Source organism: Leptodactylus fuscus, chromosome 9, assembly GCF_031893055.1.
Source record: "Leptodactylus fuscus isolate aLepFus1 chromosome 9, aLepFus1.hap2, whole genome shotgun sequence".
In the NCBI taxonomy this organism is placed as follows: Eukaryota; Metazoa; Chordata; class Amphibia; order Anura; family Leptodactylidae; genus Leptodactylus; species Leptodactylus fuscus.
In genome coordinates this window covers 22,744,946-22,759,713 of record NC_134273.1, presented here as the reverse complement: position 1 = coordinate 22,759,713, position 14,768 = coordinate 22,744,946, and the positions used below count along the sequence as shown (strand labels likewise).

The window sequence follows — 14,768 nt, the reverse complement described above, 5'->3', positions numbered from 1 at the left end:
GAGACCGGAGCCTCTTGGTAAATCGGCAGTGCCTTGTGCCTGTTGTGGTCTTCATGAAGAGGAAAAGGGCAGGACGGCGCTCACAGGTCCAATAGATTTTATTAATAAGAAGAATTGGTCTTCATGAAGTCTGACTACGAAGGGCCAGTTTGAATAAATTTGGTATTATTTGAGCACTATAAGACCCTTGTAGATATGTCCTCTCATACCGGATCTCTTGGCGGGGTCATCAAGATAAGTATATCCCAAACTAAAAAAATACCCTCACTAATAAAACGTTCTATAAATGAATACAATAAATGAATACAATATAAATGAATACAATAAATTGGGCATATATCTTAAGAAAGGATTCTTAAAGCATGCCTTTGCTTATAAAACAACTTTCTTTTTTAAAATAAATAAATAGTCCATGTGGCTGTAAGAAACTGTTGGATATGTTATTAAAGAAATTTGTTTCATTCTCCTCTTATCAGGTCAAGTTACCTTTTACATAGAAGTCTATGGAGAGGGGAGGGAATGAAAGAGGCTGCTAGAAAAGATGCAGAAATTCCTGCTGCTACACTGAGCAGGGTGAGCAATCTAACACTGCTGTATCTTCAAGATAAGATTCTAGCACAGATTAAGGAAATAAATCAATGAAGAGCCTTCCCCTCCCCTCTCCATAGACCTCTTTGTGTGAGCTAGATGACAACGACCTAAACAGTCTATGGAACAATAAGAAAAATGAGAACAGACTAATAAGTGGACAATGAGACAGATTTTTTTTTCTAAGATATATTTCAAAGTTTCTTCTATTCACTTGTACTATTCATGGATGACAAGTGGTTTTCTAAGTGGAGGGACATCTTAAGTTTCCTTTCTGTTTCATTTCTTTTTATTATATTTAATCAGTTTATAAAAGTTGCACAGAGGTACAAAGGAAAGGAACAAAGCTGCAGTAGTACAAACTAATTGAAAAGTTACAGGTCAGTAAAGACATATTTCTTCGTGCAAGTAATTTGCAGCTTGAGTCCACATCATATTTTCGGAGGGGTGTCTGTATGTGACCGCCCTCCCCCCCCCCCCCAGTGGGGGAGGATGAATTGCAGCATTTCAAGGCATTTGTTAGCATTTTGTGATAATGTGCTGAATTAGGTTCAAGTCAAATTAAAGTCTTTAATGGAATTGTCCAGGACCTGATGGTAATTGATACGGATGACATATCTATAGGATAATATGCAACAGCTGGACCACGCTCATATCCGGTGTTTCGGCTACCAGAAGTCATATACTAGGTATACAGCCAGAAGCATCACTGTTCCTATTCAAGTGAATGGAAATGGGCTACAGTTCCAAGCACCACTACTGCAATGCACAGAGCTGCATATACTGTATACAGCCTCCGGTCTGTGCAGTGTAGTGGTGGTACTTGGGACTGCAACCCTGCTTCCATTCACTTGAATAGGAGCAGGGCTCCCTTAAGCCGTATACCTGAGCATCTTGCTTCAGAATTCTGGATTGTGTTACTGCTCTGCCACTTCTTCTAGAAATATATGAATAAATTGACATTTGGTGTTGCCAGATGGAAGTGCGCTACGCCCTCCCGGGAAGGATTCTGTATATGGTGCTACTCTTGACTTCATTGGTGTCCCTACCAAATATGGGCAAACCTCATGGGATTCATTTACAAATTATTCACGAGGTTCACCCGTCAATTTAATTTCCCAATCGGCATAACACTGCCTCATCCCATGTGATTGCTGAGTCCCAATGGAAGGACCCCCTGGGGTGAGGACCATACTGAGGAGCCTGGAAGATGCCAGAAGATGCTTGCAATGGAACATTAGTTGCCACAAGAGAGTTGAGGAAACGTGACTCAAACCGCTTATTATTTTTAAACACTTCCCTTGGACCTCCAGATTTTATACTCTAGGATCTGAAAAGCATAATAATGATTTGGTGGTGACAAACTCCAAAAATCTTAGATTTGGTTGAGCCTAAGATTTTTGGTAAATTCATAATGAACTAGGCATGTGTGACAGATGACAGGCAGAGGACTGGAGTCCTGCTATATCAGCCCCAGGTTTCTGACATACATGTGGTTCAGGGAGGGTCTGGAATAGGCCTCAGGTCCAGCTGTGGGTACTGGGATCATTACTGGGACCATAAAAGGTTGAAGAACCAGATCCAGGGAGTGAGAGGAGGTGTCTGGATCTGTGCCTATAGTCTGAATATGGTGAGACTGGATCATGCTAACTTGTTAGTTCATGTGGCTGATAGTAAGCCACAAGTATAGTTAGTTTATTGTTACAGTTTGGTTAAGAACTCGGACGAGCAGGATTTTGTTTCACATCGCTTTTTTGCTTGAAGTGTAGGTTTATTTATTTATTGTGCTATGTTTTCTAAATAAACCTGTTTGCTGCACATTTTGTGCCCCTGTCTTTCTGACCATTGCTGATACCGAGCTACCCCCACCACATGTTGCAAAGAAGTTTACTGGTCTCTAGTCCCTAAATAGACTGACACTATCCAATCAGCGCTGACTATACCAGATTGTGTATGGCGACACCCAGTTGTCAATTTAATCATAAATTTGTAGGAAGAATAACAGAGGAACCGCACAATGCAAAACTGTAAGAAAAGATGACCCAGTTTTATTATTTTATGAAAAACAGATCTATCAGGAGAGGTGACAGGTCCTCCTTAGACTTTGCAGGAAACCATATAAAGCTTTGATCCTCCCAGGGGAATCCGGCAAAATCTTTTTTGCAAAGATGGATCCATAATAAGACAGTGTGAACAATACCTAATACTGACTGGCGTACTAACTCATTATCAGAACTGGACTTTCATTCCCTTGTGTTACTAAATTTTCATTTACCTGCACCTGAATTTTATTAGGAAACTCCTGATATATTTCCATGTCACCTCTCATAAAACATCATCTCCTCCAGCTCCTTCTTATGTTCAGAGAATCTCATTACATGGAATTCTCTTGCACAGTTTCCATTTTTTATGATGCTTTCTAGCCTAGCGGTAATTATACTGTTGTCGGATATCCCGCTATTGATTTCAGCCGGGGCTTTGTAATGGAATCTGTGTACATGATCATGCCTGGCTGTGACCCCTGGTAGCATTTATGACAAATCGTCTTGACCTGAGGTCACACCAACATTAAGATGACTTGCGATCCTCTGGGCGTCCGGGGGTCTGCCTTGAGTACTGCTTTATACTAGTAAGTACTATAAGGTCATGGAGCAGTACAGTACGAGTAAAATCTACCGAGTAGAGTCATATACCAATATCTGTATAACAGTAATTATAAGATGATGCATTTATAATGGAAATCCCATTAGTGTCAACTGGACTTCTTATAATGAGCAGAAAATTGGATGTTCAATAAGCCATAGGATGAAAGCGGACATTACATTTAATGAACTGCAATGGAGGAATTACAATAAAGCTACCTGCTGAAGAACTAGAGCACCCGTATACCATGTCAGTATATACAACATGCTGAGAAAATACGGCCATGACAACAGCACAATGAGCATAATGCTACAAATTCTCTTGTCCTACATATCTAGCGTGCCCACAGACTATCATTAACCAAATGGATACCAAAAAAGTATCCTTTTAGTAGACTTTTCGCCAATATACATTAGTATTCCATCTGCAAAACGTATTGAATATATAAAGCATTTAACCCCAACTGTTCTCAAAAAAATTCCTGTGCGGTATTTTTTTTGTTTTTCAACAAGTATGCATGTGTTCACAGTGTTGGTTCGGACATTGGTTTATCTTCTCTTGGAACAGGAGGATTGGTTATGTTGAAATTTAATAGAGATGAGCGAGTAGTACTCGATCGAGTAGGTATTCGATCGAATACTACGGTGTTCGAAATACTCGTACTCGATCGAGTACCACTCGCTATTCGAATGGAAAAGTTCGATGCAGAACCAGCATTGATTGGCCGAATGCTATACAATCGGCCAATCAACGCTGGTTCTTCTCCTACCTTTAGAAGTCTTCTCCGTGCAGCTTCCCCGCGGCATCTTCCGGCTCTGAATTCACTCTGCCAGGCATCGGGCCTGGGCAGAGCCGACTGCGCATGCCTGCTTGTAGTGTGGGCATGCGCAGTCGGCTCTGCCCAAGCCCGATACCTGGCAGAGTGAATTCAGAGCCGGAAGATGCCGCAGGGACCCTGCACGGAGAAGACTTCTCGGAGGATCCAGCCCGACCCTCACTCGTGGACTTGGTAAGTGTAATTTGATCGAATGTTGCCTACCCCTGAAACGAGCATTTTCCCCCCATAGACTATAATAGGGTTCGATATTCGATTCGAGTAGTCGAATATTGAGGGGCTACTCGAAACGAATATCGAATCTCGAACATTTTACTGTTCGCTCATCTCTAAAATTTAATAGGTGGATCCCTTTATCCCTGACAGTGTAAGTCAGGACACTCCTGTAGACTAGACTCAAGGTTCCCATATGCGTTGGGTTTCCGTTCTTGTGGTCCACTTGGGGACCCAAAAACTGAAACCCAATCTGCTTAAAAAGACTGTAGACTGTAATGGGGTATGCTGGGTGTCCACCCGGTTTCAAGTGGATTCAGGGACAGAACCCCTGAATGGAAACTAAGCGCTGTTGTGAACCTAGCCTTAGATGTGTAGCTGGTCTTCTCAAAATTCTCAGGTTTATGCTATGTTAAAGGGGTTGTCCCACGTCGCATACTCACCAGTCATCGTTGTTGCAAAATCTTCTGTCTTCCGGCTTTGTTGCATCATTGGTGGGCGGGGTCACATATGCAAAGCCAAGCGGCGAGATGCCGCTGGCCCTGCGTGCGTGCTCATTAACCAGTCTAGCCTTCACAATGCGAATACAGACCCGGCATCTGCCTCTCTCTATTACAGCGGGTGTCGGGTCTGTATTCGCATTGTGAAGGCTAGACTGGTCTATGAGCACGCACGCAGGGCCAGCAGCATCTCGCCGCTTGGCTTATGCATATGTGAATATGTGACCCGGCATCCGCTGTAATAGAGAGACGGATGCTGGGGACGGTTAGACGCCAGCACAGAGGCCAGCAACATCGCTATGCTCCTGCCCTGCATGAAGCCAGCAGTTGCTGTTATTCCGCTCCTGCTGCTGCTGGCTTCATGCAGGGCAGGAGCATACCGATGTTGCAGGCATCTGTGCTAGCGTCTAACCGTCCCCAGCATCCGCCTCTCTATTACAGCGGATGCCGGATTGTATTGACGGCCCCTTCCCCCCAGAGTGTAAACTACCCCCCCCCCCCCCAGGCTCGCTCTCGTGCACTTAGCCCCTCCTCCCTCCCCCCTGAGAGCAGGTAGATACATCACTTGACTTATGACCAGATAAAGTCAAGGGATGTGTCCCAAAAAAATGAATAAAGTGATATAGTGGACAAACAAAGCAGTTTTGCTGAAGCAGTGTATTTTGGAAAAGTCTTACATTCACATTAACAAGCAGTATGGATAGGATCCTTGTGATGGGACAACCCCTTTAATTTGAAATGAGGAACAGTGCTGTTGTTTTTAGTATGTGTAGGGATACAGTCGTGATCCCGTGGTGTGAAGTTAGGCTCCCAGCCTGTCTTGCAAATAGGTAGATGAACTTCACACAAAATTGAGTAAACCAATCACCATTTATTAAATAATGGTGATTGGTTTATGCAATTTTGTGTGAAGTTCATCTACCTAAATGCTGTTGTTTTCAGCACCCAATATACTAGTTAGATTCTCTACTGTAAGGTAGGTGGTGCCAATCTGCCTGCTCCAGCCTAGGATCGCCCCCGTGACAGCCTATTGGGCTTATAAGGCACCAAAACTAGCAACTGTGATTGCTCAGGAATGGTGGGGCTAGAGAAAAAAATTCAAACCGTGCCAGAATCAGTGGAAAAAGAGCTATGGAAGGGTTAGAGGAAGTGGTAAAGTGCGTGTTATATGAAGGGTATGTCCACATGGCAGAAAATTAAGAGGAATTTATCATAGGCATCCTCCTTGGATTCCCTAGATTAATTGGTCCAAAATCAGCACCAAATTTTACCATGTGAACATGCCCTTGGTATCTGTAGCAATAGGGTTCATAATATGTTTGGTGGAGGCATAAAGTGGAGATACAAATGGTAACTTTTTGACTTTTTTACCCTACATATCTTAAAGGGCCCATGGTGGCACCCTAGGACCTCTCAGATTTATCATCATTAACTCCAATTTTCTAGCATAAATGATGCCAAAAATAAATTCCACCAAGGACCTGGCAGAGATTTCTGTTTAGAGATGAGAAGCTAACTCATGATAAGTCGTTCACCTCATCAAACTCTAGCAGGGCGGGGAGTATCAAGACTGTTGTAGAAACGCCATGTGTATATGTGTCTGCAGGGGGTAGCAGAACCCCCCCAGATATAATGGAAAGGAAGATTTTATTTAGATTAGACACACAAAAGACGGGGATAAGTGTTCACAGTTTAAGTGCATAGGACTGAGCTGCAATACCACATCTAGCCTAATCCGAGAGTGGCGCTGTTCCTCATCTCAGACAATCCCTTTAAAATGAAGTGCTGCCTAGTTTAATACAATGTTATTCAACATGACGGCACATCTGGCCGTCTCCGCATCTTGCATGAATCACTGGATTATTTTTATATACATTCGGTCATCAGCAGAATGGTAAATCAAGTGAATTCTGAGCAGTGGTCAGTAATTAAATGGAAATTGGGTAGTTTTATAAAGAGTCGCTTTTGGCGTTTTCGTTTTTTGTTTTTTTTTTGTATCTACCAATCTCATCTCGTTCCAAAAAGCCTTCCCCGGTGACAGCTGTGATCAGTTAAATAACACGGATAATTTCGAAGCCGATACAATGTTATTCTTACCAAGTAGCTGCACTTTGCTCTCAGGACCCATCACTAAAACGGAACTGACAGAGTCCAGGTTGTCGTAGTTGCTGCAGCCGAGGGGACCGGTTCTCGTCTCGGTTACCTATATAAATGGACATAGCGTTACAAGCTGACAATGATAAAATTCAATTATTTTCCGCCATTATGGACATCAACCGTTTGCTTTATTATCCAAATCCCTGACTATCTCACTTGTCTGTTGCCAGTCGCTGACATTGCTTTGACCTAAACACAAATTATGTATGCTTTTCCCAATAGATAAATCAAAGCCGTGGAAAATAAATGACTAATTTCCTATTCATTTACGCATTGTTGTGCAATGATGCCTTTTAATGGGCTGGCTAGAAAAAAAATAAAAAAATTCCTACATATTAAGAAATGCTAAATATCTCCCTCCATTCACACAGTGCATTCAGCAATGTTCCGCATCTTGATAATAATAATTAGCAAACGTCGCAAATAACCGCAACAATACCAAGTGATACAAAAGGTGATACAAGGCTCGCTTTTAAGAGGTCACGGAGAAGAAGAATTATAGGAATTCAATGAGGCTTTTCAAAATGTTGACAAAACCTTGGGTAAAACAAACGCCGGCTGAGGATGTGACCACCTATCAATCACAGGGGAATGTTTTACATTCTCATTACTAACCTACTGAAAAGTCACAGCGACAACAAGTCATACAAGGTAAACGCATTCTGTACAACTCCCGGGGTCACCTAATTATTCATAAGCCGGGGCGGGCGATCTGATTGTGTTCCAAGGTAGTTGGCCTACTTGGAAGCCGCATAGTTTCTTAACTTTTGTATCGTATGTTTATTATTATTTTATTATTCTTTTGTTTTTGTTCTGTGGTTATTATTTTGTTACTGCTTTTGTATTATATTAAATGCAATGACATGATCTTATGGCACTATATTATCTATATACTGGGACATTGCTGTGTTTATTATTACTAACTTGTGACATCACTGTGTATTATCCCTGTACTGTGACATCACTGTGTGTATTATCCCTGTACTGTGACATCACTGTGTGTATTATCTCTGTACTGTGACATCACTGTGTGTATTATCCTGTACTGTGACATCACTGTGTGTATTATCCCTGTACTGTGACATCACTGTGTGTATTATCCTGTACTGTGACATCACTGTGTGTATTATCCCTGTACTGTGACATCACTGTGTGTATTATCCCTGTACTGTGACATCACTGTGTGTATTATCCCTGTACTGTGACATCACTGTGTGTATTATCCCTGTACTGTGACATCACTGTGTGTATTATCCCTGTACTGTGACATCACTGTGTGTATTATCCCTGTACTGTGACATCACTGTGTGTATTATCTCTGTACTGTGACATCACTGTGTGTATTATCCCTGTACTGTGAGATCACTGTGTGTATTATCCCTGTACTGTGAGATCACTGTGTGTATTATCCCTGTACTGTGACATCACTGTGTGTATTATCCCTGCACTGTGACATCACTGTGTGTATTATCCTGTACTGTGACATCACTGTGTGTATTTTCCCTGTACTGTGACATCACTGTGTGTATTATCCCTGTACTGTGACATCACTGTGTGTATTATCCCTGTACTGTGACATCACTGTGTGTATTATCCCTGTACTGTGACATCACTGTGTGTATTATCCCTGTACTGTGACATCACTGTGTGTATTATCCCTGTACTGTGACATCACTGTGTGTATTATCTCTGTACTGTGACATCACTGTGTGTATTATCCCTGTACTGTGACATCACTGTGTGTATTATCCCTGTACTGTGACATCACTGTGTGTATTATCTCTGTACTGTGACATCACTGTGTGTATTATCCCTGTACTGTGACATCACTGTGTGTATTATCCTGTACTGTGCCATCACTGTGTGTATTATCCCTGTACTGTGACATCACTGTGTGTATTATCCCTGTTCTGTGACATCACTGTGTGTATTATCCCTGTTCTGTGACATCACTGTGTGTATTATCCCTGTACTGTGACATCACTGTGTGTATTATCCCTGTACTGTGACATCACTGTGTGTATTATCCCTGTACTGTGACATCACTGTGTGTATTATCTCTGTACTGTGACATCACTGTGTGTATTATCTCTGTACTGTGACATCACTGTGTGTATTATCCCTGTACTGTGACATCACTGTGTGTATTACCCTGTACTGTGACATCACTGTGTGTATTATTCCTGTACTGTGACATCACTGTGTGTATTATCTCTGTACTGTGACATCACTGTGTGTATTATCCCTGTACTGTGACATCACTGTGTGTATTATCCCTGTACTGTGACATCACTGTGTGTATTATCCCTGTACTGTGACATCACTGTGTGTATTATCCCTGTTCTGTGACATCACTGTGTGTATTATCCCTGTACTGTGACATCACTGTGTGTATTATCCCTGTACTGTGACATCACTGTGTGTATTATCCCTGTACTGTGACATCACTGTGTGTATTATCTCTGTACTGTGACATCACTGTGTGTATTATCCCTGTACTGTGACATCACTGTGTGTATTATCTCTGTACTGTGACATCACTGTGTGTATTATCCCTGTACTGTGACATCACTGTGTGTATTACCCTGTACTGTGACATCACTGTGTGTATTATTCCTGTACTGTGACATCACTGTGTGTATTATCTCTGTACTGTGACATCACTGTGTGTATTATCCCTGTACTGTGACATCACTGTGTGTATTATCCCTGTACTGTGACATCACTGTGTGTATTATCCCTGTACTGTGACATCACTGTGTGTATTATCCCTGTACTGTGACATCACTGTGTGTATTATCCCTGTACTGTGACATCACTGTGTGTATTATCTCTGTACTGTGACATCACTGTGTGTATTATCCCTGTACTGTGACATCACTGTGTGTATTATCTCTGTACTGTGACATCACTGTGTGTATTATCCCTGTACTGTGACATCACTGTGTGTATTACCCTGTACTGTGACATCACTGTGTGTATTATTCCTGTACTGTGACATCACTGTGTGTATTATCTCTGTACTGTGACATCACTGTGTGTATTATCCCTGTACTGTGACATCACTGTGTGTATTATCCTGTACTGTGACATCACTGTGTGTATTATCCCTGTACTGTGACATCACTGTGTGTTTTTTCCCTGTACTGTGACATCACTGTGTGTATTATCTCTGTACTGTGACATCACTGTGTGTATTATCTCTGTACTGTGACATCACTGTGTGTATTATCCCTGTACTGTGACATCACTGTGTGTATTATCTCTGTACTGTGACATCACTGTGTGTATTATCCCTGTACTGTGACATCACTGTGTGTATTATCTCTGTACTGTGACAGCACTGTGTGTATTATCCCTGTACTGTGACATCACTGTGTGTATTATCCCTGTACTGTGACATCACTGTGTGTATTATCCCTGTACTGTGACATCACTGTGTGTATTATCCTGTACTGTGCCATCACTGTGTGTATTATCCCTGTACTGTGACATCACTGTGTGTATTATCCCTGTTCTGTGACATCACTGTGTGTATTATCCCTGTACTGTGACATCACTGTGTGTATTATCCCTGTACTGTGACATCACTGTGTGTATTATCCCTGTACTGTGACATCACTGTGTGTATTACCCTGTACTGTGACATCACTGTGTGTATTATCCCTGTACTGTGACATCACTGTGTGTATTATCTCTGTACTGTGACATCACTGTGTGTATTATCTCTGTACTGTGACATCACTGTGTGTATTATCCCTGTACTGTGACATCACTGTGTGTATTATCCCTGTACTGTGACATCACTGTGTGTATTATCCCTGTACTGTGACATCACTGTGTGTATTACCCTGTACTGTGACATCACTGTGTGTATTATCCCTGTACTGTGACATCACTGTGTGTATTATCTCTGTACTGTGACATCACTGTGTGTATTATCCCTGTACTGTGACATCACTGTGTGTATTATCCCTGTACTGTGACATCACTGTGTGTATTATCCCTGTACTGTGACATCACTGTGTGTATTACCCTGTACTGTGACATCACTGTGTGTATTATCCCTGTACTGTGACATCACTGTGTGTATTATCTCTGTACTGTGACATCACTGTGTGTATTATCCCTGTACTGTGACATCACTGTGTGTATTATCTCTGTACTGTGACATCACTGTGTGTATTATCCCTGTACTGTGACATCACTGTGTGTATTATCCCTGTACTGTGACATCACTGTGTGTATTATCTCTGTACTGTGACATCACTGTGTGTATTATCCCTGTACTGTAACATCACTGTGTGTATTATCTCTGTACTGTGACATCACTGTGTGTATTATCCTGTACTGTGACATCACTGTGTGTATTATCTCTGTACTGTGACATCACTGTGTGTATTATCCCTGTACTGTGACATCACTGTGTGTATTATCTCTGTACTGTGACATCACTGTGTGTATTATCCCTGTACTGTGACATCACTGTGTATATTATCCTGTACAGTGACATCACTGTGTGTATTATCCCTGTACTGTGACATCACTGTGTGTATTATCCCTGTACTGTGACATCACTGTGTGTATTATCTCTGTACTGTGACATCACTGTGTGTATTATCTCTGTACTGTGACATCACTGTGTGTATTATCCTGTACTGTGACATCACTGTGTGTATTATCCTGTACTGTGACATCACTGTGTGTATTATCCCTGTACTGTGACATCACTGTGTGTATTATCCTGTACTGTGACATCACTGTGTGTATTATCCTGTACTGTGACATCACTGTGTGTATTATCCCTGTACTGTGACATCACTGTGTGTATTATGTCTGCACTGTGACATCACTGTGTGTAAAGAACAAAATAACTGTATACTTTTCAAGTTCTGAACTTACTCCTTAAAGGGGTTGTTCAAGAATCCCAGTAAAGGACCACTCACATACATTGCCTGATCCTTTCCTGCAACCGCTGAGGTCACAGATTGACTTCAAAGGTCAAGCGCGACATGGAAAAACCACAGTGTGCCGAAACGGACGGGTGAGTAGGATATTAGGTCACAATATTTTATGTCACACCTTCAATGACCCCCACTATGATCTGTCCAATTCCTGTACCACCCCAGATGATCATGGTAAAGTGGGGCCCCATTACAAGTTTGCTCTAGGGCCCCGCTGAGGTGTCTCTGTCCCATTAGACACCAGTATTACAAATGGCCCATACAAGTTACCGCCCTGTCGTAGATTTGTCTTAGTAGATGGGGCCCTTTATACTTCTTCCCACTAAACTTGTCTTGGTTTATTTTTCTCGAAGATACTTTTTGTACAACAGAATCACTGTAATACTGTCACCCATTAAGTGTTTTGACGCAAGATCTAAACTATCTAGACGACAATAATACGGTATAAAATAAGCCGCCGCTGTTCACCTATCCGCAATGCATATATAGTACTATGTTGGAGACAAACAAGCGTAACTAAGAAAGACGATGAAACTGAATTACTGTTATCCTTAAAACTAGTAAGACGCTCATGTTTACGCTGAACAATACCATCGAAAAATCTACTTTTCAAGCTTTTTGTTCTCCTTCTATTTATACAGTTTACGGAATAAAAAGACTCGTACCCATCACTCATATCTCCATGGAAATGATGGTTTGAGAATGATAGAAGCGCAAATCCCATCTGTTGCTATGGAACTTTCACAAATAACGCTTTTACTTTAGGCATACAAGTAAAACAGACTTGTAGCAACTAAGTTTATTGAATCCATTTAGGAGGTTTTTACAAAAAATGCAGAATATTCTTCAGTGAGACAAAATTGTGACTTAAAGGGATTATGCAGAGAAAAAATAAACTTTTTTTCAACAACGGATAAATATGCAAGTCTCCCAGAGCCCTGATATCTACCGTATTTTTCGGACTATAAGACGCACTTTTTTCCCCAAAAATTTTGGAGGAAAAGAAAGGTGCGTCTTATAGTCTGAATGTGGCGCCTGGCATCCGCTGTAATAGAGAGGCGGAAGCCGGCAAGTGATAGACGCCATTACAGGTGCCGGGGCCTGAGACATCACTGCGCTCCTCTGCCCTGCATGAAGCCAGCAGCAGCTCCTCCGTCCTCCCGCCGCTGGCTTCATGCAGGGCAGAGGATCGTAGCGATGTCTCAGGCCCCGGCACCTGTGATGGAGTCTATCCCTCCCCGGCATCCGCCTCTCTAGTACAGCGGATGCCGGGTCAGTATCCGTGGCCCCTTCTCCCCCGGGGCCGGTCCCCACCGGCCCCGTACCTGTAAAGTTGCAGGCCGGCTCCTGCGCGGCGGTATCGCAGGAGCCGACCTGTTCGGGTGACAGCCGGGAGCCTAATGAAGCTCCCAGGCCTGTCACTGCTGTATTAGTATTGCGGCTGGGTCTATGACCAGCCGTAATACTAATAGACAGAATGTCCCATAGACGGCAATACAGTTGTATTGCCGTCTATGGGACTTGCGATCAAGTGACTGCAGGTTCAAGCCCCCGGGGGGAACAAAATAGTAAAAAAAAAAAAAGCTTTAAAAATATGAAATAAATAAAAGTTCTAAATCACCTCCTGTTTTTTTTCCAATACAAGGTGATCTAAGCAATAGATATCCCCCAAAATGGTATAACTAAAAAGTACATCTGGCCCCGCAAAAAAAACGCTCTCTGCATCCCCGTACAGCTGCAGGGTCACCTGTCAATGTGGCCTTGCAGCTGTTGCAAAACTACAACTCCCATATATTAAATATTTTACCAGTTTTTGCTTCAAAATTTTTTTTCCCTATTTTCCTCCTCTTATAGTCCAGTGCGTCTTATAGTCCGAAAAATACGGTAGATATAGACCGAGGTCCTACATGGCAGAAATGCAGCTTTTTTTGTTTCAGATTTTGTTGCAGTTTTTTGACCCGAAGCCAGAAGTGGATTGTGCAGTAGGGAGAAGGATAAGAGCTTTGTATATATTCCCCATTGCATTGTAGTCATGCCTGGCTTTGGCTTAAAAAAACTGCAGCAAAATCTGCAACAACAAAAAAGTTACGTTTCCGCAATATGGGGAGTGTAGAGAAGGAGGCTGGAAGTTTCTGCTGATACTCTGACTCTCAACCACATGATAATTCTGCTTTACTTTAAAGACAAGCAATAGGAGTAAAACAGGGTCAGTAATATCTCAGAAAGCCAAAATCTAATGATCGGGGCCCCGTGGGACTTGTATATATTACACATTAGTCTTTCTTTTATAATCCCTTTAATAAGAACATGGCAGGGAGGACTGGTCGCAGAAGATGCTTAGTTGTTCTGATTCCCAAATGGAACACCATTCAACAGAATTGTACATTTTATTCACTTGGATGTATCCCCACTTGTCTAGGATTCGGTTTAAACTCAGGGACAGCCAAGGTGGGTGTACAACAAAAAGGCAAATTCATCTATCCCCAGGGTGCTGTGTTCCAGTCCTGACCCCATTTTGTTCTTGAGCCAGGGCTTGCCACACCAGAAGCAGAAAGCTTTACATTACTGCTGAGACCAGTAGTCACTGGAGAGGGACCAGTGACATCACTCCTTACCCGGCCAAATAAGCCTCTCTACTTCTGGTGCAGCAGGGAAATGGAACAGGAAGAGAAAATGGATAGGTAAGTCTTTTTTTAGTTTTACACCTACTGCCCTTGACTTTGTGCCCAATCCTGGAAACCCCTTTAACTTATCTCCAAATTGGTTAAGGATTCCAATTTGTATTGAAACCAATTCAACATAATATTAAACCACACATGGAAAAAAGCCTTGAAAGGCTGCAATTCCCTCTCCTGACTGGGTGGTTAC

At 42.2% G+C, this 14,768-nt stretch overlaps 1 protein-coding gene across 1 annotated transcript in view; it reads right to left on the bottom strand.

Annotated features, from left to right (window-relative positions):
* The window catches only part of BRINP2 (BMP/retinoic acid inducible neural specific 2), a 230,714-nt gene that overhangs the window by 30,109 nt on the left and 185,837 nt on the right, over positions 1–14,768 (bottom strand). Inside the window, exon 5 of the mRNA XM_075287107.1 lies at positions 6,877–6,982. Coding sequence (XP_075143208.1) covers positions 6,877–6,982 — 106 coding nt within the window. The remainder of the gene's footprint in view (positions 1–6,876; positions 6,983–14,768) is intronic.